Source organism: Mustela nigripes, chromosome 4 (assembly GCF_022355385.1).
Source record: "Mustela nigripes isolate SB6536 chromosome 4, MUSNIG.SB6536, whole genome shotgun sequence".
Classification (NCBI taxonomy): Eukaryota; Metazoa; Chordata; class Mammalia; order Carnivora; family Mustelidae; genus Mustela; species Mustela nigripes.
In genome coordinates, this window is record NC_081560.1 from 46,403,267 (window position 1) to 46,430,340 (window position 27,074).

A 27,074-nucleotide genomic window follows, 5' to 3' on the forward strand; every position below is an offset into this window, starting at 1 on the left:
TCAAAATTCTGTCATTATAAATCACCTTCCTTAAATTATATAAGAGAGTAGTGTTTTTGCTTGTTTTCTTGCTATGTTTTCCTTCATTCAACGTGTACTTGCTGAATACTTACTATGGACCAGATCATGTTCTAGACACTTGAGATACAGCAGTGAATAGGGCAAAGTCCTATTCCTAGTGCACTCACATTCTGGTGGGAGAGACAGATAATAAACTAAAGATGAACAAAAATATCAGATGATGATAAGTGCTATGCAGAGAACTTCAGTAGGAGGGCTGGTGGTGATGCTCTCACAACAGTGTAAATGTGCTTAATGCCACTGAACTGTACATGTAAAAATGTTTAAAATGGTAAAGTTAATGTTATGCATATTTACCATAATTTTAAAAAATAATTTTTAAAAAATGTAAGGCAAGGTATAATGAAATGGTGTCTTTAAAATGCTAAAAGGAAAAAACTCAAAAAATAAACCAAGAAACCCCAAACCCCAGCAACCCATAACTAGACATTAGAATTCTATGTCCAGTGAAAATATTTTTCTAAAATGATGGTGTAGAGGAGAAAAACTTTTCCCTTCTTTCCATCTAGGTTTTGTGGCTGATCTGATAAATTGACATGAGACAGATTAACAGGAGAAAAACAAAAATTTAATTACATATATATGAGAGCTCAAAGACATGGGACTCAAGAACAAGCCAGGCAATTGAGGCTGATACATCACGCTGAGCTAAGGAATGGGTTCGGGCCTGGGGCTTCAAAGGGGAGAAGGGTAATTCCTAGGAGGAAAAGAAGAGCAGGTGTCTAGTAATCAGATGTTTGCCCTCCTATACAGCTAGGTCATTCAGATTAAAATCTACCCCAGCTGCCTTTTGGGGCAGCTTAAATTGTGAAATGGGGATATTGTCAAATAAATAAAAGTTGTTCCTTTCTCTTTTTTCCCTTTTTCTAGATCTCTACTTACAATTTTTATTAGAGTGGGGCTAAAGGGAATGCTGCCAGATGAAAACCCAGGCCTACAAAAAAATAATAAAAAGCATTGGAAATGGTAAATATATGTATAAATATAAAATAGCATATTTTAAGTCAATTCTTAAGTTATTTATGGTGGATAAAAAGGTATCTACTAAGAATTTAAAGCTAAATTATGCATAATTATACATTATAAATTATGCATAATGAAAACTGAACACCTTTGTTGTAAGATCAGAACTAGTTCAAGACTGACAACAAGATTCTCACCAGTCCTACTTAGCAGCATAGTAGAAGTCCTAGTCAGTGTAATATATCAGTGCAATAATGCAAGGAAAAGAAATAAAACCTACATATACTGGAAAAGAAGTAAGAAAATTATTACTGCTTGCAGGCAACATGGTTTTCTACATAGTAAACTCAAAGAATGTATATTAAAAGAAATAACTCCTACAACTAATAAATGAGTTGAAAAAAGGCATAGGCTACAAGGTCAATATTTTAAAAATCAATCATATTTTAATATTCTAGCAACAATTGGAAGTCAAAATTTAAAAAATACCACTTATAATGGCTACAAAAAATGAAATAGGTAGAAATATAATAAAATATTTGTATAATCTCTGTGTTAAAGACTATAAAACACTGAAGAAAGAAATCAGAGAGGAATAAAGAAGAGATATTTTGTGTTTGTTTATGGGAAGACAAAATATTAAAAGGTTAATTCTCCCCAAATTGATATATGGATTTATCACAACCACATATAACTATTTATATGAAGAGTTTTGCATGTAAAACTTTGTATGAAAATTCAAAGAAACTAGAATAGACAAAATGATTTTGTGAAAGAAAAACAAGATTGGAAGGCTCATGCTGCCTGATTTTAAAACTTACTATACTTTTGTTCTGTGAAAGACACTGTTAAGACAAGCTACAGATTGGGAGAAAATATCTGTAAATCATATATCTGACAAAGAAATCATAGCCACAATATATAAATTGCTTTCAAATTTCAATAATAAGAAAGCAAACCCTGAATAGATAGGCAAATGATTTGAACAGACACATCACCAAAGAAGACATACGGAGAGTAAATAAGCACATTAAAAAGGCTCAACATTGCTAGTCATTAGGGAAACCCAAATAAAAAACACAATGAGATACCCTTACATACCTTTTAAATGTTTTTATTTATTTTTCATTTCTTTCAAATGCTTATTATTTTTTATAATTAATTATTATTTTTTCTTACCCTAGCACATACCCTCCCCGATGTCCACCACCCAGCCACCCCATCCCTTGCACCCTCCACCCCTATAGCAATCCTCAGTTTGTTTCCTGAGATTAAGAGTCTCTTATGGTTTGTCACTTTCTCTGGTTTTATCTTGTTTCATTTCCCCCTCCCTTCCCCCTATGATCTTCTGTCTTGTTTCTCAAATTCCTCATATCAGTGAGATCATAGGATAATTGTCTTTCTCCAATTGACTTATTTCACTTAGCACAATACCCTCTAGTTCCATCCACGTCATTGCAAATGGCAAGATTTTGGGATTTTTTTTGATGGCTTCATAGAATTCCATTGTATATGTATATATCACATCTTCTTTATCCATTCATCTGTTGATAGGCATCTAGGTTCTTTCCATAGTTTGGCTATTGTGGACATTGCTGCCATAAACATTTGGGTGCACATGCCCAAATTGTTTTCCAGAGTGGCTGCACCACCTTGCATTCCCACCAGCAGTGTAGGAGGGTTCCCCTTTCTCCACATCCTTGCTAACACCTATTGTTTCCTGACTGATTAATTTTAGCCATTCTGACTGGTATGAGGTGGTATCTCACTGTGGTTTCAATTTGTATTTCCCTGATGTCAAGTGAGGTTGAGCACTTTTTCATGTGTCTATTGGTAATTTGGATGTCTTCTTTGCAGAAATGTCTGTCCATGTCCTCTACCCGTTTCTTGATTGGATTATTTGTTCTTTGGGTGTTGAGTTTGATAAGTTCTTTATACATTTTGGATACTAGCCCTTTATCTGATATGTCATTTGCAATATCTTCTCCCATTCTGTCAGTTGTCTTTGGTTTTGTTCAGTGTATCCTTTGCTCTGCAAAAGCTTTTGATCTTGAAGTCCCAATAGTTCATTTTTACCCTTGCTTCCCTTGCCTTTGGCAATGTTTCTAGGAAGAAGTTTCTGTGGCTGAGGTCAAAGAGGTTGCTGCCACTGTTCTCCTCCAGGATTTTGATGGATTCCTGTCTGACACTGAGGTCTTTCATCCATGTAAGTCTATTTTTGTGTGTGGTGTAAGGAAATGGTCCAGTTTCATTCTTCTGCTGCCCAATTTTTCCAACACCGTTTGTTGAATAGACTTTTTTCCATTGGACAAAAATTAGTCAAAGATTAGTTGACTATAGAGTTGAGCATCTATTTCTGGGCTCTCTAATGTGTTCCATTGATCTATGTATCTGTTTTTGTGCCAGTACCATACTGTCTTGATGATTACAGCTTTGTAGTAGGAAGTCCGGAATTGTGAAGCCACCAGCTTTGGTTTTCTTTTTCAACATTCCTCTGGTTATTCGGGGTCTTTTCTGATTCCATATAAATTTTAGGACTATTTGTTCCATTTCTTTGAAAAAAGTTGATGGTATTTTGATAGAGATTGCTTTAAACCTGTAGATTGGTCTAGGTAGCATAGACATTTTCACAATATTTGTTCTTCCAATCAATGATCATGGAATATTTTTCCATTTCTTTGTGTCTTCCTCAATTTCTTTCATGAATACTCTTTAGTTTTCTGAGTATAGGTTCTTTGCCTCTTTGGTTAGGTTTATTCCTTGGTATCTTATGGTTTTGGGTACAATTGTAAATGGGATTGACTACTTAATCTCTCTTTCTTCTGTCTTCCCTTTGATGTATAGAAATGCAACTGATTTCTGTGCATCAATTTTCTATCCTGATATTTTACTGAATTCCTGTATGAGTTCTAGCAGTTTTGGAGTGGAATATTTTTGGGTTTTCCACATATGGTATCATATCATCTTCAAAGAGTGAGAGTTTGACTTCTTCTTTGCTTATGTGGATGCATTTTATTTCTTTTTGTTGTCTGATTTTTGAGGCTATGACTTCTAGTACTATATTGAATAGCAGTGGTGATAGTGGACAGCCCTGCCATGTTCCTGACCTTAGGGGAAAAGCTCTCAGTTTTTCTCCATTGAGAATGATATTTGCTGTGGGTTTTTCATATATGGCTTTGATGATATTGAGGAATGTGCTCTCTATCTGTACACTGTGAAGAGTTTTGATTAAGAAAGGATGCTGTACTTTGTCAAATGCTTTTTCAGCATCTGTTGAGAGGATCATATGGTTCTTGTTCTTTCTTTTATTAATGTATTGTATCACATTGACTGGCAGATGTTGAACCAACCTTGCAGCCCAGGAATAAATCCCACTTGGTCATGGTGAATAGTCCTTTTAATGTACTGTTGGATCCTCTTGGCTAGTATTTTGTGAGAATTTTTGCATCCATGTTCATCAAGGATACTGGTCTGTAATTCTTTTTTGGTGGGCTCTTTGTCTGGTTTTGGGATCAAGATAATGCTGGCCTCATAAAATGCATTTGGAAGTTTTCCTTCCATTTCTCTTTTTTGGAAGAGTTTCAGGAGAATAGGTATTAATTCTTCTTTAAATGTTTGATAGAATACCCCTGGGAAGCTATCTGGACCTGGGCTCTTGTTTGTTGGGAGATTTTTGATGACTGCTTCAATCTTCTTACTGGTTATGGGTCTATTCAGTTTTCTATTTCTTCCTGGTTCAGTTTTGGTAGTTTATATGTCTCTAGGAATGCATCCATTTCTACCAGATTGTCAAATGTGCTGGCATATAGTTGCTCATAATATGTACTTGTGTTTGTATTTTTTTGGTGTTAGTTGTGATTTCTCCTCTTTCATTCACAATTTAATTTGGTGTTGGTTGTGATTTTTCCTCTTTCATTCATGATTAATTAATTAATTGATTGATTAATTTCATTCATGATTTTTATCTCCTTTCTCTTTTCTTTTTAATAAGTCTGGCCAGGGGTTTATCAATCTTAATTTTTTCAAAGAACCAGCTCCTAGTTTCATTGATCTCTTCTACTATTCTTTTGCTTTCTATTTCATTGCTTTCTGCTCTGATCGTTATTATTTCTCTTCTCCTGCTGGGTTTAAGCTTTCTTTACTGTTCTTTCTCCAGTTCCTTCAGAGGTAGGGTTAGGTTGTGTATTTGAGACCTTTCTTGTTTCTTGAGAAAGGCTTATATTGCTATATACTTTCCTCTCAAGAGTGCCTTTGCTGTATGCCAAAGATTTTGAACATTTGCATCTTCATTTTCATTTGTTTCCATGAATTTTTAAAATTCTTTAATTTCCTGGTTGACCCATTCATTCTTTAATAGGATGATACTTAGCTTCCATGTATTTGAGTTCTTTCCAACTTTCCTCTTGTGGTTGAGTTCTACTTTCAAAGTGTTATGGTCTCAAAATACACAGGGAATGATCCCAATCTTTTGGTACCAGCTGAGACCTGATTTCTGACCCAGAATGTGATCTATTTTGGAGAATGTTCCATGTGCAGTAGGAAAGAATATGTATTCTGTTGCTTTGGGATGGAATGTTCTGAATATATCTGTGATGTCCGTCTGGTCCAGTGTGTCATTTAAGCCCTTTATTTCCTTGTTGGTCTTTTGCTTAGATGAACTGTCCATTTCATTGAGGGGGTGTTGAAGTCCCTTACTATTATTGTATTATTATCGATGTGTTTCTTTGATTTTGTTATTAATTTGTTTATCTAGTTGGCTGCTCCCATGTTAAGGGCATAGATATTTAAAATTGTTGTTTATCTTCTTGTTGGACAGACCCTTTAAGTATGTTATAGTGTCCTTCCTCATCTCTTATTATAATCTTTGGCTTAAAATCTAATTCATCTGATATAAGGATTACCACCTCAGCTTTCTTTTGATGTCCATTAGCATGATAAATTGTTTTTCACACCCTCACTTTAAATCTGGAGGTGTCTTTGGGTCTAAAATGAGTTTCTTGTAGACAGTATATCGATGGGTCTTTTTTTTTTTTTTTAAGATTTTATTTATTTATTTGACAGACAGAGATCACAGGTATGCAGAGAAGCAGGCAGAGAGAGAGGAGGAAGCAGACTCCCCGCTGAGCAGAGAGCTTGATGTGGGACTCGATCCCAGGATCCTGAAATCATAACCTGAGCCAAAGGCAGAGGCTTAACCCACTGAGCCACCCAGGTTCCCGGTCTTTTTTTTTTTTTTTTTTTTAATCCATTTTGCTACCCTGTGTCTTAACTGGGGCTTTTAGTCCATTTATATTCAGGGTAATTTTTGAAAGATATGAATTTGGTGCCATTGTATTGCCTGTAACATGACTGTTACTGTATGTTTTCTCTGTTCCTTTCTGGTCTATGTTACTTTTAGGCTCTCTCTTTGTTTAGAAGACCCCCTCTAGGGGTCTTCTAAGCCTGTAGGGCTGGTTTGGTGTTTACAAATTCTTTTAGTTTTTATTGTCTTGGAAGCTTTTAATCTCTCCTTCTATTTTCAATGATAGCCTAGCTGTATATAGTATTCTTGGCTGCATATTTTTCTCGTTTAGTGCTCTGAATATATCATCCCAGTCCTTTCTGGCTTGTCAAGTATCTGTGGATAGGTCTGCTGCCAGTCTAATATTTCTACCATATTGTGTTACAGACCTCTTGTCCTGAGCTGCTTTCAGGATTTTCTCTTTCTCACTGAGACTTATAAATTTTACTAGTAGATGATGGGGTGTGGACCTATTTTTATTGATTTTGAGGGGGATTCTCTGTGCCTCCTGGATTTTGGTGCTTGTTCCCTTCCCCAAATTAGGGAAGTTCTCTGCTATAATTTGTTCCAATATACCGTCTGCTCCCTCTCTCTTTCTTCTGCTTCTGGGATCCCAAATATTCTAATATTGTTTCATCTTATGGTATCATTTATCTCTCAAATTATACCCTTGTGGTCCAGTAGTTGATTATCTCTCTTTTGCTCAGTTCTTTATTCTCTGTCATTTGGTCTTCTATATCATTAATTTTCTCTTCTGCTTCATTTTTCCTAGCAGTAAGAGTCTCCATTTTATACTGGACCTTGTTAATAGCTTTTTAAATTTCAACTTGGTTAGATTTTCGTTCTTTTATTTCTCCAGAAAGGGATTCTCTAGTATCTTTTATGCTTTTCTCAAGTCCAGCTATCATCTTTATAATTGTCATTCTGAACTCTAGATCTGACATCTTACTAATGTTTGTAATGATTAGACCCCAGCAGTTGGTACTGCCTCTTGTTCTTTTTTTGAGGTGAGTTTTTCTGCCATGTCATTTTGTTCAGTGAAGAATAGATGAATGAGAGAACAAAATGCTAAAGGGTAACAACGACCCCAGAAAAATATACACTGACCAAATCAGAAGAGACCCAAAACTGGAGGGAGAGGAAAGAAAAAAGAAATATGATTGCGCTGGTGAGTAGGACAGAGCCACACACTTGATTGACTTTGGTGTGTTAGAAGAAATTAGCTCCCAAAATTTGAAATAAATTAAAAAAAATATATATATATATATTTATTTCCATCACTCATATAGCTATATGATATATAGACATATAGCTATATGAGTGATGGAAATAAATACACTTCATAAATATAGATATATATGAAGTGTTTATATATATGAAGTGTTTACCCATGGGTAAACACAATGGAGGGATGGAAGATGACTCTAACCATGAAAATTAAAAAAGATTTTAAAAAAGGAATTGATTAAGATAAACAGTTGATTGAAAAAGAGGAAAAAAAAAAGAAGAGAATGTGATCAGGCTGGAGACTAGAATAATGCTGTACACTAGATTTAGCATATTTTTTGGTCTGTTAGAAGAAAATGTATCCCAAAACTTTAAAGAAAGAAAAACTTATATGTATATCAAAAACAAGTTTAAATAAAATGTGGGGGTAGAATATGACTGTAAAAATGAAAACTAATAAAGATATTTAAAAAGGTATTGATAAGGTAAAATAGTTAAATATGAAAGAGGGAACATTACAAAAAATAGAAAAAGAAAAAAATAACAAAAACTTTAAGAAATCAACTTTGAAAGACTAAAGAATTATGGGGATAAAAAGCCATGCATTCTGGTATGCTGTGTCCCCCTAGCACTGGTTTTTTGCTGTTCTCATTGATCGGTAAACTTGGTCTTGGCTGGATGTTCTTGCTGATCTTCTGGGGGAGGGGTTTGTTGCAGTGATCCTCAAATATCTTTGCCCTAGACGGAACTGCACTGCCTTTGCCAGGGGTCGGGCTAAGTAATCTGCTCAGGTTCGCTCTCTGGAGCTTTTGTTCCCTGAACGCTTTTCCATAGAGCTCTGGAGGACGGGAATAAAAATGGCTGCCTCCCAGTCTTTGCCCAGAGATGCTGAGAGCTCAGGGACCCACTGTTCAGTGCGCCCTCAGAGAAAAGCAGTCAATCCTCCCATCTCCCTGTTCTCAAGCTGCACTCCAAGCTCACCCAGCCTGTGACTGAGCATTTCTGTCTCTGGTGTATGGCCCCATTTAGAGTCTCCAAACCCAGCAGATCCCTGCTGCTCTGCTCTTCTGGCAGATGAAGGTGGGTCTCCCCAGATCTGCCACTTGTGGGGTCCCTGCTCAACTAGCTGTGGTCCGACTGTGCCTCAGATCATGATTTAAGGTAACTCCAAGCTGAGAGCTCACTCCTCAGCTTTATGTCTGCCCCTGGCTTCCCTGCTCGGATACCTGGGGGCTCTCCCACCCTCAGACACTCCTGGTCTTTCTGTGACCCCAAGGGACCCGAGAACTGTCTCAGCAAGGACTCCACCCTTACTCAACCTCTGGAGCGATGTCCCTCAGTGGAGCTGACTTCTTAAAGTTCTGATTTGGTGCTCCGCTGCTCTACTGCTTGCCAGGAGCCGACCCCTCCCCTCCGTAGTCTATATTCCCGTCACTTTGGATTCACTTCTCCGCATGTCCTACCTTCCAGAAAGTGGTCACTTTTCTATTGCTAGAATTGCTGCTCTGCTTCTCTTCAATCTCCTGTTGAGTTTATAGGTTTCAGAATGGTTTGATAACTATCTAGCTGAACTCCTAGGACAGGATGAAATTTAGGTCTCCTAAATTTGCCATCTTGTTCCTCCCTCAAATCTTAAAATGTTTAATTAAAAAAAAAGAAACTAATGATTCCAAGTCCTGGTGAGGCTGTAGAACTCTCATACATTACTGATAGGAATGAAAATGGTATAGCTGCTCTGGAAAACAACTTGTTAATTCTTTGTAAAGTCAAACATACACATACCATATAATGTAGTAATTATACTCTTATGTATTTACCTTAGAGACATGAAAACTTATGCTCAGTATTCAAATTTAAAACTGTATTCAAATAATTGTGGCAGTGTGATTCATAATGACACAAAACAACCTAAATATATTTACTTTGGGTAAATGAATAAACAAACAGTTGTACATCCATTAAATGAAACACTACTGAGGAATAAAAAGGAAAGAACTACTGATACTTTCAACAACATGGATGCATTATGCCAATCAAATATATTATGCTGAGTGAAAGAAGCAAGGCTCAAAAAGTGTTGTATGAAATTCTGAAAGGAACAACAGTGTAAGGATAGAAACAAGATTTAAGGGTGAGGGGAAGTTTTTGATTACAAAGTTTCCACAGGGGGGAATTTTTTGGAGTGAAGGAACTGTATCCTGACTGTGATGGTTGTTATAGCATGCTATAATTTCTTAAAACTTATAGAACTGTGCAGCAAAAGAGGGGGATTTTTACCTTGTGTAAATTTAAAACTGATTTTTTAAAATAATGGGAAAAGAAACAAAATGGAATTGATTCTGAAAATACTTTTAAATAATTTTTTATGTAAAAAAATCCTAAATAAAATTCCTAAATAAAAACCCAGAGAAATTTTTAAAAACGGGGTGAGGAATTTGTGGACAGTGTCTTTTAGGGGAACACTACTTCCAGTGACCACTAGAGGCAGCACAGAGACAACTAAAACCTCTCAGGCAATCCAGACTGTAAACCGCAAAAATAATCACAATCTCCACCCAGCCTTTGGAAAACCTGGAACTGCACAATTTGCAATTCTGGGTTCCTCCCTTTGTTTCACTCACTTCTGTTAGGGGGAAGGTAGGGTGGGCAGGACAGCGTGCCACACAAGCATTTGGAGCAGTTGCTTGAACCCTGGGGCATGGAGGGCCATGCCTGGTCTCAGGAACCCCTGAATGACAGCATGGAGCGCTATAGTCACTGTGGGCTGGTGGAGGGGGCACTTTCTGGGGGAGCATGTGCCTCTGCTCAAACTTCTAACCCTCTCACTGGTGCCCACAGATTGCAACCAGAACATGAGACGAGACAGAAAATCTAAGCATCACAAACGCGAACTTGCTTAGTGTGGCAGAATGCCTGAGGGAGCTGGGAGATGCTGAGAGAGGGAAGGAGAGACTAGAGAAAGGATGAGGAGAAAGGTGAGTGTCTGAGCAGAGGCCAACTCAGCCTCACCTCATTTTTCCCTTTTGCTTTAGTTTTTCTCCTCCTCTTTCCTCTCTTCCTCTCTCTTCTCACTCTCCACGGCCAGCCCTACATGTTCCCTCCTCTCTTGGACTTTTCTGTGTCCTTCAGTCCTCTCTCTTCCTGTCTCACAGCTGGCTGAGTAACACACAGGTCCCGAATGTGGCAGAGAGCAGACCAAAGGAGAGAAGGGTCCATTTCCTGTGGCTACCATAACAAATTATCACAAGTTGGTGGCTCATAGCAGCACAGATTTATTCTGCCATAGTTGGGGAGGCCAAAAGGCTGAACTCAAATTGTTGGCAGGGCTGCACTTCCTCTGGAGGCTCTAGGAGAGAACCCTCCCTGCCCCTTCTGGCTTCTGGGGGCTCCAGGTGTTCCTTGGGTTGTGGCTGCATCTGATCTCTGCCTCCCTCTTCCTGTGGCCCTCTCCTCCTTTCCCAGTGTGCTCCTCCTCTGTGTCTCAAGGACACTATTGGATTTAGGGCCCACCTGGATAATCTAGGATGATCTCCTCTTAGGATTCTTAACTTACGAATCTGCAAGGACCCGTTTTCCAAATAAGGTGTTATTCATAGATCCTGACAGTTAGGACATACCTTCCACAGGGACCACCATTCAGCCCACGATGGCTGAGATCCTGGTCATCCCGCCCTCCAGACAACATTCAGTTCTTCCGGTCTTGCTCATTCAGTAAGGCAAACACTTACTGGTGATGAATGATTACTTAGCCTTACACTAGAGTAGAACAAATGAGAAGTAAATGCAATTCATGGGTCCTGTACTTAGGGAATTGATAGTCTAATTGGAGATTTGCAATAAATCCTAAAAAAAAAAATTCCTACAGAAAACCAACATAACTGAAGACTGTTAGAGAATACAATTATTCAATAATATCATGTAAAAATGTAATTAAAAGGAAACTGGTTAGAGATCCTGGAATAGCATATCTCGTGAGTAAAGAACAATTAAAGCAATACCATGATAGAAAAAAATGGACAAAGGAACAGAGAGTTCACATGAAAGTATACAAATTAAATATTCCAAAAGATACTAAGCCTATTCATAATAAGAGAAATGCAAATGAAATTACTTTGATATATATGTCATTTTTTACCTATTACGTAGGTAAAACCCAAAAGTTAGATAATGTTCTCTTGGCAAAGATATGGAGAAAGCATCAGTTCATTCTTTGCTGGTGAAGTGTAAATTGATACCACCTTTATAGTTGCAGTTGGATGACATCTATAAAACTTGTCCATAAACATACTGTGGAATGCATATTCTTTGACCCAGCATGCCTACTTCCAGGATTTTATTTCACAGAAAAATTTATACAGGTACGAAATGATGTATGTTCAAATTATCCTATGTTGCATTGTCATAAAAAGCACAATATTAGAAATAACCCAGAGATTTTGCTATTAGAAATCTGGGGAAATGGCTGTCAATGAAGGGACAGAGCTCAGTCCTGAGGAAGTCCTCTTTGGGTGGGGAGTTCCCACAAGTCAAGTCCCCTCTTCAAGGCCCTTGTCCATCATTCCTCTCAAATAGCAAGCAGCTTCCATCCCAGTGAGTGTTTCTCTGCAGCACCGCTCTCTTCCTGACCTCAGTTTCTGCAGTAGTCTCCAGCATTTCATGGAAAGTGTTACAAAACCCTGTGAGGTCCATGGCAAAGGAGAAGATGGAAGCACATGCCCCCATCTACCCAGCGGTGGTTCTGGGCAGGCTGACATAAATATGCAGGGCCTGGATTCATCACAGCCCATAAAGATATTCCCTTGGGATAAGACAAAACAAAACAACAAAAACCTGATAAATGTTCAACTTGTACCCTTCGGAGGAAATACAGGTGTCTCTATATGCACACACACATACACACCCATGCACACACAGTACACATACATTCATGTACATACTTATTCACTCCAAAGTTCAGCCCATGAAAAATCAATTTGTTAGGAAAAGCCCACATCAATAGATCTGTGTTTCCAGACTGAGTCCCTCTTTCCTGGAGTAGAAAAAACAAAGTATTTGAATTCAGAAGACTATTCTCTACTCTCTACAACTTACTACCCATAAAACCTCACATGATAACTTTCTTTGCGATTCCAGTTCTCTTAAAAAAACTGGGGACAAATGTGATACCTGCCAAATCAGTAAGCTTTTGCTGCCTTATGAAACAGGCCCAAATTTAGTAGCTTACAACACTGACAACTAATTTGTGCACAGTTCTACAGGTCACCACTTTGGACTGGGATCAGCTGGGTGGTTCTGGTATATTCTAGCTACCTCCTGCATTTGCAGTCAGTGACCAGGTTGCCAGTGGTTGTGTTGGTCTCAGGTGGCCTCAGAAGATAGCTTATTTCTGGTTCATGTTGTGTGTCTCCTTCAATTAGCTATGCCAGACTTGTTTCAAGTAGGTGGCAGGTCCCAAGAAAGAGTCAAGCTCATGAGGCCCCTTGAGGCCTACTTTTGGACTGAATTGTGTTCCCCTAAATTCATATGTCGAGTCCCTAAATCCCCAGTGCAGCTACATTTGGAGATAGGAACTATAATGAAGCAATAAAGGTTAAATGAGGTCATTAAAGGAAGCCTGGTTACTCAGTTGGCTAAGCATTTGCTTTTGGCTCAGGTTATGATCCTGGGGTCCTGGGATTGAGTCCTCTGTCAGACTACCTACTCACTGGGGAGTCTTCTTCTCCCTCTGCCTACTGTTCTCTCTCTTTTTCTCTCTCTCTCTCTGATAAATAAATATAAAAAATCTTTAAAAAAAATAAATAAGGCCATGAAGGAAGATCTTAATCTGATTGGACTGTGCTCCTTCCAAGAAGAAACAAAGACACCAGAGGTCTTCCTCTCTTCACAGGACCACAGAGAGGACATATGGGACACAGTGTGAAGGTACCTATCTGCAAGCCAGGAAGTGGGATCACATCAGAAACCGACCTGATGGCACCTTGACCTTGGACTTCAGTTATCTCCAGAAGTGTGAGAAAATAAATTTCTGTTGTTTGAGCCACCCAGCTGACAGTATTTTGTTATGACAGCCTGAGCAGACCAGTACACTTGGAGTTGGTGGAATATCACTTCTACTGTATTCTGCTGCCAGAGTAAGACACTAGAGATGAGGCCAAAGGCAAAGGTTAGGAGATGGACTCCATATCCTGATGGGAGGCACTGCAAAGTCACATATCAAAGGGGTCTGGGTATAAGAATTAATACTCTAACCCATCTGCCACACACCATTTTTGTATGGATCCCATGAATTTATGGATACGAAAGCACTTCCTCAGTGATATAGTCCTATATAAATGCTAACTATCATCAGCATCTGGTCCTGCTTGACAGCAGTTGCGACTGTTTCTTAACTATGAGGTGACGAGGTGATGTAGATGTGTCTGAGTAGTACATTTCTCCTGGGGAAGTCATTGCCTAATGAAGGAGTCCTGTAATTCTTATAACTAACCAGAGAAGTAGCCATGGTTTGGGAAAGCAAGACAGCATTTTCTAGCTTGAAAAGCCTGAAAATAAGTATTTGGATGAGTATCCCAATTAATGAGTTCAGGAACAGGAAGTTTGATGGTTGGATGAAGAGTAGAAAGGAAGGATGCAAATCAGATTGGCTTCAGTGAATTTAACCAGGCTCATCATCTCCCTGAGAGGCAAGGGCCAAAGAAGGCTGCTGAGTCAGGGAGGCAGGTGCACATGCAGACAGGCGCGTGGTATAACGTCAGACTCTCTCCCTATCAACGGTTGCTCCTGAGAGACTGCATTTGAGTTCATGAGCCCTCCTACACGATAGACTGATTGCCAAAAGAAGAGCACATCATCAGCTCCCTGCTCATGCTCTGTCCTTGCACACAACTTCAAGCAGCAATCCATTGACAGCTATGATCAAATGAGCTAATTCTGTTGAGGTCAAAGGTTTGGCTGATGGGTGTTTCTGCTCCAACTGAGAACAAGTTGAACCATATAGCACAACCTGTCTCAGGATTCCTTCTTTGGTGAGAGTAGACATGGTGCTTTGGTTCTGGGCTGGAGGCATACTGGCTCCCAGGAAGTGAATCTGTGTATCCCAAGAGGTCAAAGAGGTTGAGATCTCCTCGAAGCCTCCCCCCTCTAGCCTCCATCAAGTGCTGCTGCAGACTCTGACCTCTCCAGAGCTCTGCACCCTTGAGGAGTTAAGAGACAGAACATCACACTTTGCTGGTGGCATCTCCTGTGTATTGTCTCAAGGAGGCAGAGATATTATTCTGGAAGCAAAGGGCTCATTTGTTCAGGATTGTGAATATGCTTAACACTTTCAAGTCACTCGCAATTCCTGAGATATAATTAATTTGTCAAAATAGCCTGGATGGTTCTTGCCTGATCCAACACCAGTCTCCAAAACGATCATTGTTTGTATTACATGGTATTTCACTGAGACTATAAATGAGTACAGATTAAGACCCTATTTTCTGCTTCATCTGCAGTTTAGTTCATTGCTCAATACCTAATAGGCACATCAGATAAATAAAAGAATGAATGAATTCAATAAATATTTGTGGAAGTAAGTAATTATTGAAAGGACACAACCAGGGCTTAAGTTTATGACGTATGTGAAGCACTAAAAACATCTGTGTCTTATTCATGTTTTGTCCCAAGACCTATATAGGAGTTTGCATGTAGTATGTACTCGTAGTATGTACAAATCATGTGGATTTGTGTTGAAATTATAGATCCCTTCAATTAAATATTACATTGCAGAAATAAGACAGCTAAGTGCCCCTGCAATTGGGTAAAATTCTACCTTTTCTTCCTGAAAAGCCATAGCTCTGTGCCCCTAGAGACTGGAAAGAACTGTCTTCCTCCCTCCAAATACTCCCTGGTGCCTGTAATCTTAGCTATGCCAGGATCATGGGTGACCGCACCTGTGTTCTTATCATGATCAACTGGGGGATGTCAGGCACTTCCTTCCAGACCTCTTATGGCTTTTGGGACCCTTATTAGACTGCAGGTCCTGCCCTGTGGCTGTTTCTGTCTCTGTCCCCCCCGCGCCCCCTACCGCAGTCTCTCCATCTAATTCCTGAGAATTGGCCTCAGTGTAAAAGAAACTCAGAATACATTCAAGGGTGAAGATATGAACAGCTGCCTTCAATTAAATCACACCCTTCTGCAAACTCAGACGGAGACAGATTTCCCGCCAGGGACAGAGGGCCGAGGCTCAGAGGGGTTGAAACCATCCAGAGAACTGCCAGTGAGCTACCTGAGGCCTGCCCTAAATTCCCAGCATCATCTTCTCTGCAAAAGTTGTCCCAGGTGATGTCCCCCCCTACATTTACATAGCTGGGGACAGGTTGAGTAAACCCTGTGGATGATGGGAATGAGTCTGCTTCCTTATCTTTCTCCTAGATCAGAAGTGCAGGAAGAATGGTCACTACCCAGCCTTTCGAGATATCATTGTTCACAAAGTGGTGTCCCGGAGGCACCCTAAACCATGCCTAGGCATTCCTGAAATCCACCATTGCATCTAACAACCAAGCTAATTGTTTCTTCATTTTCTGACTTGACTTCCCTCATTAGGAGATCTGGCAACCCTATAAATGTATTCACTAAATAGTCCTAGGTTTAAGGTACTTCCTTGACTATAAAGATGGTGATACAGAATCCTCATCTCAGGGCCTAGACCTGTGGTTCTCTCTTTATCCCCATCTCCTGGACCCTCCCCCATGTCCTCCTGTCCTTGAGTTTTTGGAACAAGGACATAAGCGCAATTTTCTAGAATGCAGACTTCTTGGGATTCCCCTGGGGAATGGAGCCTCCACATTCCAGTTTCTCAAGAAGACCACAGCAGTAATGTCTCCAGGCCATCTCAAGCCATCATTCAGCAGGAAGAGTAAAACAGGTGTTGTTACTGAAGCCTTCCTCTGGGCTGTGCAGCTTATCTGTCGGAGATGCTTCATGTGGACTTAGTTCATGTGAAAACACCGTGCAGTGGAATTGTCCCTTCCACACCCTCACAAGGAAAGCAGCAGGGAGGGATGATAACCCCACTGGAGTTCCGTTTCATGTGCCTGCTCAAGTCATAGCTGTGGCTTCAGGAGCACTGGAAGTCTGCAAAGAAAGAGCTGATCTAAAAGGGGGTTCATCAAGCTTGTGGGTTCTTGAACAACCTGATTCCCAGAAGGGTTTTCAGGCAGCTGAGAGAACAGGAGACGGGACCGGATGATAGAAGAGAGAATGTTGCTCAGTGAACTGGAAAGGGCCTGCTTCAGAGGGATGGGGGGACAGAGAGTGCAGGGGAAGGAGGGGCAGAGGCTGGACCTTGGAGGGCAGGTGCTTTAAGGCACTTTTAATTTTAGGGCACTTTAAAAAAATTTTTTTTTTTCAATTTATTTTTTTTCAGAAAAACAGTATTCATTATTTTTTCACCACACCCAGTGCTCCATGCAATCCATGCCCTCTATAATACCCACCACCTGGAATTTTAGGGCACTTTTAATCAGATTTTATCCTGAGGGTATTGTCTCATCAGAGAGTACTAAACAGAGGAAGGAGATGCTCGGTATAGCCTTTCATTTGGAAATATTTTGAAATCTTTTTAAAAAGCTTTCAACTTTTTTTTTTTTTTTAAAGTTCACCCTATGGTGGGTTGGGGAACAGATCGCTGTGGGGCCAGAGTGGAGAGAGATGGCAGGTGAGAAGGCTGTGGGCTGGGCCAGGCACCAGAAATGGGGGGAAAGGGTGTTGCTTTCGCTCTGTGGCAGGAGAGATGAAGAGAGATGTTCTGATTTGAAACGTTTCTTAGAGATACAGACTAGACCGATGAACTGGGTGAAGGGAGGGGGCCGAGAATGACTTCCAGTTTTCTGGCTTCCGCAACTGGAAGGAGGAGATGGTGGATGGGCTGAGTGGCAAGTGCTCAGAGGAGACTTGCTGGCAGGAAGGGTGTGTCAACAGGACTCGGTGCTGTACAGAGTCTTTTTCTGGCTCAGTCTCCAGAGGGACCCAGTAATGGTCATACCGTTAGGCGGAAGCTCACCTCTCCTTCCCCATCATCCCTCACCCAGCCGGGGAAAAAACATTAAACATAAAGCTTCATCTCAGGGTTTTAAACACACCTACAAACTCATACACATAATGTATGCTTTTAAAATAACTGGAAGGGGACACCTGGGTGGCTCAGTCGGTTGAGCCACTGCCTTCAGCTCTGGTCATGATCCCGGAGTCCTGGGATCAAGTCCCACATGGGGCTCCTTGCTCAGCGGGAGCCTGCTTCTCTCTCTCTCTCTCTCTCTCTGCTTGCCACTCTGCCCACCTGTGCTCGCTCGCTCTCTCTCTCTCTCTTTCTCTGACAAAGAAACAAATAAAATCTTTGAAAAAAATTAAAAAAGTAACTGGAAGAAAATACACTCAAGAGGTGCTTCCTCTGGGTTGTGGCGTTATGAGAAGTTTTAATTTAGTATTTTCCAAAGGATTGGGGATGAATTTGTCTTAATAGCATGATAAGAAAAAAAAAATCAGCAGAATGAAAACAGTCACTTTGAAGACTGCAACAATAACACTGGGGTTGCATCCGGCACACAGATGTTCCCAGGAGCTGTGTTTCCGGGCAAGGAGTTCCCTGACAGTTCCCCAGAGGGAGACTCTTGAATCTTGCAGGTAGACTGAGGCTTTGCCCAGCAGGTGGTGGGCAAAGAATACGCCAAGCAGAGGGAACAGGACAAACTATTAAATATTTCATTCTAACATTAGTAATGAGCCTCGATGTTCCTGTGGAGCAGAATCACCGCAGCTGCTGGCCAGATGATGACATGGTTTTGGTAACACCATAAGGTGGGAGCCTTATCGCAGTTTATGATTCTCCTCCCTGGCTCCTGGCCTGACCCTCCCTGGCCTGACCATCAGCACTGAACAGGTGGTACCTTTGTGTTTTACAGTAAACAACGAGCATTATATGAACTAGTTTTACAACCAGCTGCCCCAAATAGCAAAATACTCACAAAGTTTTAAAGCTGGGATATGGCCTCCATCCTATCATTTTACAGAATAATAAACTGACATCAGGTTGTCAAAGACTCGATAACAAGTCAGAGAGACAACTAAGATGGAGTGTCTTGGAAAATTGTGTGGAAACTCCTTGCTGCCTGTCTTTAGGGTATGAATCGGCAGTTATATTTGTTGACTGGCACTGGAAAGAAATGAATGATCCAGGGTATTGTAACTTAAGGAAAATCCCTTCAAAAAAGGCATGAGGCGGTCCAAGCTGGGTTCCATATTCCCTACTCAACGGACAGGTCAGTCGGTGGCTCCTCTCATGGACAGAGACCTTTGTTTCTTCAACATGACTCTAGTTTTAGGTCCAGAAATATCTTTCTCACGGACAACAGTCTTGTTACACCTCTCAGAGAAAACCACTTCTTCATGGATCTTTTTTTATTGCATGAGGTTTTCTGACAACTCTGACATGATATTGATGGGTCCATAATTTTGTTCTCTGCTGTGCAGTTCGATTTGGAAGTAGGGTTGGATTCCTTGGTTTGAATATGTAGAAGGATCTCTTATGTCCTCTGTCTTATTTATCATGGTCTATAGCTGTTTCCATTTCTGTACAAATGGTCAGCTGTCCTTTGTTAGGGAAGGCTTGTGATGTTTCCTTACATCCTGTCCCCTTAGTGACAATCTTCTCTCATTGTGAGTGCTATTCTTCCCATATTCCAAATCTGCAGGACCATGTCTTGACAAGGTGGCTGTCTATGTGCTGTGGCTGCAGGATGCTGGGGAAGGCCCCTGTGCCTCCTGCCACGCCTTTCCTAGGACTCTGAGCCTAGCAGGAATGGCTGGGAGGCAAAGAGAGAGTATGGGGTGGGGGACTACAGAGAAGAGAGAAGAAGAATGATGCCTAATGAATGGCCAAGCTTATTAGTGACAAAGTTTGCCTGGCGCAGTATCCCTGTTTCTAGTCTCAGGTACATGTATGTTGACACTCAAACAGTATAAAATATCTCTTGTCCCACTTTCTACTTACCACGGAGATAAACTTGAGCTTATTCCAAGAAAGAATCTCCTACATTTTTGTATAATTATAATAAAATCCTCCATGAATCAAATAGACTTTTTAAAAAGATCAGTTTCCTTTACTGTATCTATCAGGGCAGCATTTTTTGTGTTAGTTTCTGATCTGATCTGATCTGACTTAGCTAGGGAAAAATATTATTCTCTCTCTCTTTTCCTCATAAAAAGGGTCCTGTGGTCACTGGATATTACTTCACACTCTTTTACCTATTCCTTTCTGATTCACTTTTTATTTGAAATTCTTTCTCCTCATTTTTATTGTTTGTTTATTTGAAGGGACCAAATAGTTTCCTCTGAGCATCTTGGGTAAATTACCTTTTTTTTTTTTTTTAAGATTTTATATATTTATTTGACAGACAGAGATCACAAGTAGGCAGAGCAGCAGAGAGAGAGAGAGAGAGAGAGGAGAGAGAAGGAAGCGGGTGCCCCACCGAGCAGAGAGCCTGATGTGGGGCTTGATGCCAGGACCAGGATCATGACCTGAGCTGAAGGCAGAGGCTTTAACCCACTGAGCCATCCAGCACCCTGGAAAATTATTTTTTTTTAAAGATTTTATTTATTTGTTTGTCAGAGAGAAAGAGAGAAAACACAGGCAGGAGGAGTGGTAGGCAGAGGGAGAAGCAGGTTCCTGAGCCTAACGCAGAACTTGATCCCAGGACCCTAGGATCATGACCCAAGTAGAAGGCAGACCCTTAACTACCTGAGCCATCCAGCTGTCCCTCAGGACTATTTCTGACAATGCTTTAGTCAGTGCTACTGTTCGTTAGGTTTATAGTTCCTTTCTAAGGATGTGGCAAAATCAGCCTTGCTGAGTTCACATTGTGTTTCGAAACACAAGAAGCAGAATGTCCTAACTGCAGACATAAAATAGAGTCTCTGCTCTTGAAATGCAAATCACAATGGGATGAACAATGTGAACAATGGACGTATGACCTTACAGAGACATTCAGGTGACCTGTGATATGAGTCACTGTTCAGCAAGGAGAGTCACAGAAGTGAAAACTACCCTGTGTATAGAATTATCATGGTTATGAAAGCATTTAGCAAACACACAACTAGATTTTTGTCCCCTTTTTCCCCGTATCGTTTGGAAGCATGGTATTAAGATTTCTTCAATGGTTTCCAAACTTTTGGGTGAAATTTCATTTGTAAGGGGGTTTAAAGAAAGCAAAAGTCTCTAATCTAATTAACTCCAAATTTAAGTCAACAGTTTCCCTTAATTTACAATAAATTATCTTGAGGTTTAAAAAATTTAAAACTGTACCCATGGTATGAGAATGTAATGAATCATCTGTAAAGCATATAAATCCCAGCAAGACACTTTGTCAAATTATCTCATCTTAACCATGATCTTTTCATCCCACCAATTCTACTCGGTTTCTGATTTCACTGAGTTGGGATTAAATCAGTGCATTCCTCCCACTGCATAATTAGCACTGCTTTAAAACTCTGTAATTACAAACCTCAACTGCAGATTGTGTATTGCACTCGCTGCCCTACCTGCCATTAGCATGGTTTTCAGTTCTTTCAGAACAGTGAGGTAGAGATGTCATGTGAGTAAGTTCCACTGATATATATGTCTGCTGTGGGCTATCTGCAGCAATTATAGACTTGGATGCGATCCCAAACAAGATACAGAACCTGGGGAAATGCCTATGTTTTGTGAATCAAAAAGAATTTTTAAGAAAAAAAATGTTTTTTTTGAAACAATAAAACCATGAATGAAAGAGGTAGTGTAAAATTTTAAAATTACACAATTGCAGCTTGATCTTATAAATGGGCACAGTCCTAACCTATTGGTCCTCCTGGGAGGGGAAAAGTACTCTGGATAGTTATCTACCCTAATTTTGATTACTTTCTACAAAGTGGAATCAAAATGACTTATGAAGGTGTTCCAAAGCCTTAGTTGGCAGCTTCTGCTTGCTTTCCTCCTGGTGATCTGCCAGCCTGCAGTCCCCTCCGTACCATAAACTTCTCCAGCACATTGTCCTCTCCCTCTTCTTCCCTCTTCTTCATCAGAGTCTAGGGATGGGAGGCCCACTTAAAGCTAAATATAAAGTCTTCCTCCTCCTGGAAGCTCACACTGATGAGACTCTGGTCTCACATTCCCAGTTCTAAATACACAACAAAAAAAAGTCTTTTCATGATGAAAAAACAAACTCATATATTTTATCTTTTAATGAAAGGTGTTCATGATCCTCATATGAACAATTTCCTTTGGACTACCCTGATTGGAGCTCCTGAATGTATTATATAGAAAGGGGCAGGTTTTTGTTTCTCTCAAACTGTGTGTACACACACACACACACACACACTCTGACCACTACAATTTCCTTGCTATGTATTTCTGGATGGTTATAAGTGAACTGAATTGTGGGAATGATCCCAGCGGCCCTTAACAACCACAATAACTCTCTTGTAATTTGCTGAAAGCAAGTGGTATTCATTTACTCCTTTCCTTGAAGTTCATAACAAAAGCAAATAGGTAGATTTTTGTTCAGAATCTTCAGATCAGTACATCTAAAGGCTTTGAAACCAGATAAATGCATAGGTCAGACTAAAGAAATAAGCTCTTGAAGCAAAGAGGTGGGAAAAGAAGCCAACTTTGTGCAAACTGAGAGTTCAATCCGGCTGTTAGGTAAGAATTTTCAGACAGTTGTTAGTGAGGCCAACAAGGGATACTAAAACAAATTATTACTGGCATTGTAAATTACTTTACTGTATGAAGAGGTACTGAAATAACAAAGAGAATTTAGGTGTAATTATTCAGTACTGCTCCCTCCCTTCTTCAAATTTAGTTAGTACATAGAGGTATTGGGGCCAACTGGTTCCAGCCTGGGTGTTACTAGTTCTCAGAAATGTTCTCCTCCCAGTAGCTTTCTGAGAGTAGCTGTTATGCTGTGTGGCAAATGATTAACTCTGTCACTCTGAATTTTGTATGCCTGCTTTTAAGTATGATGGACTTCAGTCTTGCAATGGAAAAAATACAAAAGTCACCTTAAGTTTTACAGTGTAACAATTTTAATAGTCCACACTAAAATAGGCAGTACAGTTTTGTAATTCCACATTAAAAGCAATCTTGTCTTACTTAAAATGCTTCTACCTAAGGTTTCCTGCCCTCTTTCGTGTAAGGTCTGTGTCTACCGAAGTACATCTAAGAAGTACATCTAAAGTGCATTAATCTGGCGTTAATTTGCTTTCCAATAGCAAGTCCTGAATCAGAGCAGGGCTTCCTGGCTTCCTCCTCTGAAGGGCTGTGCAGTCCCTGTTGGGCTGCGAACTCAGAGAAGTACCTTTCTCACTCCCCAGGTGGCCCAAGGGGTGGAGGTCACTGGAGAACTTTTGGGAAAAAATAATTATGCCAACTTCCTCTGTGGCAGGTATCTTCTCTTACCACAGAGAAATGCTCAGTGCCTCCTTGAGTCATGAAATATTGACAACTCGGTCGATTTCCAGGAAAAAGAAAATCGGGGAGGCCTTGTTTGAAATACTCTGAAGTTGGCAGGATGAGACACCAGGTACTAGGGTGAGCCAGAACTCTGGGGTTTAGAACTGGGGGTAGGGAGGAGTGGTGGGAAGAGACACAGTCCCGGAAGCGCTTTGACTACTGCGTGTCCTCCTGCGGGTCACCCCGGAAGCCCGCCTCCTCCGGGGACCTGACTCCTTCGGGGAGCAGAGTAGCGCGCACTTTCCTCTTCTCTTTAAAGCGGCCCGAGCGCGAGATCTTCAAATTGCGGCGGCTGCTGCCCGATTTCTCCCCGCACAGCTTGTCTGGCTTGTGGGGGTCGCCGGCCCCCCCGAGGAGATTGGGGTGCTGATTCTCCCGGGAGCTGCTAGTCCAGTCCGGGCTGGGCGGTGCGGGCTGCGCGGGCTCTCCGGAGGCAGATTGCGTGGGAGGCTGCGCCCCTATCGCGGCTTCCTTGCTTTTCTTCCTGCTGTTGGTCAGCGATTTCCACCAGGGCCCCGAGCTGCCCGTGCCGCCGCTGTCGGCCATGGCCACCCGGCCGAGGGGCCCGGGGTGCGGTGGGTGGGGAAGGGCCCGCTCTCCGGGTGGGGCTGGCGGTCTCCCGGGTGGGAGCCTAGGCAGCGGCCTGTGCAGGGGGAAGCAAACAGAACTCGGTTACGGGGTTTGTCTAAGTCACGTGCCCCCAGCCGCACTTCCTCCGCGCGCCCCGCCCCGCAGGCGACCTGCGGGGGTCCGAGATCCCGAAGCCGAGCACCCGGAGCTGCGCCACCCTCCCAGTGTCCCGCGGCACTCTCGAGGGTGAAGGCGGACGGGTGGCCTCCAGGGCGCCACCGTCTGGTCTCCAGACAGCTTGGCACGCCCCCGCCTCATTCCTGGCCTCCCGGGCGGGTGCGGTGGTCTGCGCTCTCGGGGCGCCCCAGGGGAGGTTCCCGGGCCTCTGAATGAATCCGGCTCGAGAGGGAAGCTGGCCTTGCCCTGTCACCTTGTCTGACTGTAGAGGGATGCCCAAAGGTGACCCACTTGGCCCAGAGGGGCCTCCTCTTGGATGAGCACCTGGGAGGAGGGCGCCCGGGAGCGAGCGCATCCCTGCTCTAGGTGAGCACTGAATATCAGACCCGTCAACAGTTCCGAAATTTCCCTCAGACGCTTTTTTCCCCATAGACTTCTGTCACAGGATCTTTTTCAATGTGGTTTTTCAGGGGGAACTGACATGCCAATAAGAGCGAGGGGGCAAGCTCACGGTGTTGTGTTTCTCTTAAATTCTTTTTTTTGACAGAACTTCTGCCTTGTCGCTTTCAGAGAAACATGTCTAGACTTAACTTCCCTTGAAAACCGCCATCCCACGCTTCCTTTTATTCCCCAGAGACCAATCTTACGTCTCTTGGAAGCCACCCCCAGCGGATGGTTGAGATGAGGCCAAGCGGCAAACGTCCTCGTCTCTTAGTTCTTTATTAAAATGTGCGCCGAGCCTATTTGTACCAGGCAACCCCACTTTTGAGATTTTTAGTTACAAATTAAAAATTGCTCTGTGTGTGTGTGTGTGTGTGTGTATTTTCCTCCCGCAGTTCCTCCCTCCAGAGAAAAACTTGCTGCGCGCAACCGGGAACGCCAAACAGTTGTGCTTCTCCCCAGCTTTAAAAGCAGCGCACTGCGGAGCGAAAAGGCTGCTTATTGTGGGCAGCGAGAATGCGGCGAGCACTTCTGTGCTGGGTCTACACGCATTAACTCCACGAATGCGCGGGATTCGCTGGTGCCGCGGAGCATTTCCAGGTTTCTCCAGGTCTCCTTCCCATCCCACGCGCCGGGCGCTCCCGGGTTTGCCGGCGCGCCGGGGAGCGAAAGTTGAGCGGTGTTTGTTGTTGGAGGCTGGGCTCCCGGAACCTCTGGGGAAGTTTGAGCGCCTACGCGAGGCGGCGCGGCAGCCTCCGAGGCAGAGACCCGGGCCCCGGCTCCTCCCCAGGACGCCCCGAGGACAAACTCGGGGTGCGACGTGAAAACAAAAGAAGAGAAAACCGCCTAAAGTTCTTCCAGTAAAAAGGCACCCACTCCTTCCTGGCCCCCCCTCCCCGGCACGGTTTGCACTTGGGTTTGCAAACATCCTGCTCCCTCTATTGTACAGATCGGAGAAGCACCCCCAAGTTATTCATTGGTGGTGGTGGTGGGGTGTCCTGATGGCTGTCTTCGGTCTTCCACTCTACATTCTCTTTTCCAAGACCAACTGTGTGCGCGGAAACGCTTTGCACTAATTACGCAAGGAAAAGACTGCAAATTACAGAAATGTACGCGGAGAGTTGCGGCTCGCAATTTCTCCCCAGGAGCTGAGGGGAGCACCCCAGGTTGACACCCCGGAATGGGCTCTGTCTTGGCGGACGCAGAATCACCCTAATCGCTCACCTGTTCGGGCTTCCCAGGATCCCACGACTCCAAGTCGCCCTCACCTCCAAGAGAACGGAGGGAGTGCTCTTGGGACAACTTGGAAGCCCGGCGCAGGGTCCCTCCCGCGCAGTCTTGGGGAGGTCGGGCTTCTTTCTGGAAGGTGTGTCAGTCGAAATCTCTGCAGTCCAGCGAAGCCGATTGCTGCTGCTGCTGCTGCTGCTGGTCTTCCCCGGCGCCTCCGACTTCGGCCCGCCGCAGTGGTGGCTGCAGTTCTGGGCCCGCGGCGCGTTCGGCCCGGCGAGCAGGTGCCAGGCTCACTGCCCCAGGTGAATGCCCACGCAGGCTCTCCGGGTTAGTACGCCTGTCATTCTCCCGCGCGTCCCTCTTCCCTGCTAGCGCTGCCGGGCAGCCGCGGGGAGATCGGCTGCTCGCTCTGGTGCATTGATCCTGCTTACACGTCGGTCCTCTGCACGGGAAAAGACCTCTATCTGTCCACCTGCTGGTTATTCGCCAAGTGATTCGAGAAACCAGAACTCCGGGGTCAGAGAGGGAAAAGAAAAAAAAAAAAAAAAAAAAAACCCAACAACAAACAACCGAGGAGGCGGCCACAGCTGCCACAGGTGCAGGTAGGAACTTGGCGTTCCCGCCCTCCAGGAGACGAGATTGGATCGGGTCGCGTACGTGACGCCGGCCTGGGGTGTCTGATTGGAGAAACGCCGCGCGGCGCCGCTCGCCGGCCGGGCTCCTTCTCAAAGAAGAAATGCTAGAAGAGATCGTAGACCGAGAGATCGCGGGTGTACGTAGGTGGGTTCCGTTGCGTAAATGTAAATGTCGCCCCCAGCTGTCCCTCTGCCCCTGCCCTGGGTTCTTTCCCCCCCGCCCCCTTCCTCTCCGGTCCCTAGCCATGGCCACTCAGCTCCCAGGATTCCGGCTTGTAATTCCCAGGAGCTGTTTCATACCCAGGCAACATGTTGCCGAGTTGCAGGCACTCTTGGTTGAAAGCCGTAATGTTAACAAGTTCTCGGTGTTAACAAGCAGTTAACAAGGCGATGTTTCCAGCGTTTTCTGGGGGGGCTGACTCGTTTGGTTCTCACAGGAGCCCTAGGACGCAGGTGCTATTATTTTCCTCACTTGACAGGCGAGGAGACCCTAGAGCTGAAAGCAAAATGGTTGTTGAGAGTCGCACGGCTGGTACCAGAGCCGGCTTTGAACCCAGGAGGTCTGATCCAGCTCCCACGGTCTTCACTAGCGCCCGAGATCGCACCCTGTCAATCTTGGGCTCTTACAACGACCAAGTGAGGATGTGCATTTCCTTCCCTCAGGTCTGGAAGTCCAGTGGACAGACACTCCACCTGGGGAGTACAGATCCAGCCCTGAGCCGCTAGAGGAATTGAGCCAGTGGATTTCTACAAGGGTTCAGGGGGCTTTTTGCTCTTGGGAACGTCTGTGTACTTTTTATTGTTTGGGCAGAAAGACATTGGCATAGGTCTTTCCACTAATGAAAGCAGAGGTACTACCTGCTTTATCTTCCAGAATGTTCTTCCTTCCCTTTTTTTTTTTTTTTTTTTTAAGATTTTATTTATTTATTTGACAGAGAGAGACCAC

At 42.8% G+C, this 27,074-nt stretch overlaps 1 protein-coding gene and 2 long non-coding RNA genes across 5 annotated transcripts in view; 2 read left to right on the forward strand and 1 right to left on the reverse strand.

The window, feature by feature from the left end:
* Window positions 1–981: 981 nt before the first annotated feature.
* On the forward strand, window positions 982–13,524 carry LOC132014994 (uncharacterized). The gene is made up of 4 exons (XR_009403513.1): window positions 982–1,047; window positions 3,154–3,250; window positions 10,391–10,527; window positions 13,440–13,524. It is a non-coding gene; the product is annotated as an uncharacterized LOC132014994 (long non-coding RNA).
* Window positions 13,525–22,635: 9,111 nt separating this feature from the next.
* PRR15 (proline rich 15) lies at window positions 22,636–25,977 on the reverse strand. 2 transcript variants are annotated; one of them, XM_059396657.1, is made up of 2 exons: window positions 25,488–25,977; window positions 22,636–23,718 (listed from the first exon to the last, which is right to left on the reverse strand). In XM_059396657.1, the coding sequence occupies exon 2, from the start codon at window positions 23,619–23,621 to the stop codon at window positions 23,232–23,234; it is 390 nt and encodes a 129-aa protein (XP_059252640.1). In that variant the 5' UTR covers window positions 23,622–23,718; window positions 25,488–25,977; the 3' UTR covers window positions 22,636–23,231. The 2 variants fall into 2 exon arrangements, with proteins under 2 accessions (XP_059252640.1, XP_059252639.1); XM_059396656.1 differs by lacking the exon at window positions 25,488–25,977 and adding an exon at window positions 23,816–24,225.
* Window positions 25,978–26,116: 139 nt separating this feature from the next.
* LOC132015838 (uncharacterized) overlaps window positions 26,117–27,074 on the forward strand; it is a 34,745-nt gene continuing 33,787 nt past the window's right edge. For both annotated transcript variants that reach the window (XR_009403785.1, XR_009403786.1), the window contains exon 1: window positions 26,117–26,273. This is a non-coding gene — a long non-coding RNA (uncharacterized LOC132015838). The remainder of the gene's footprint in view (window positions 26,274–27,074) is intronic.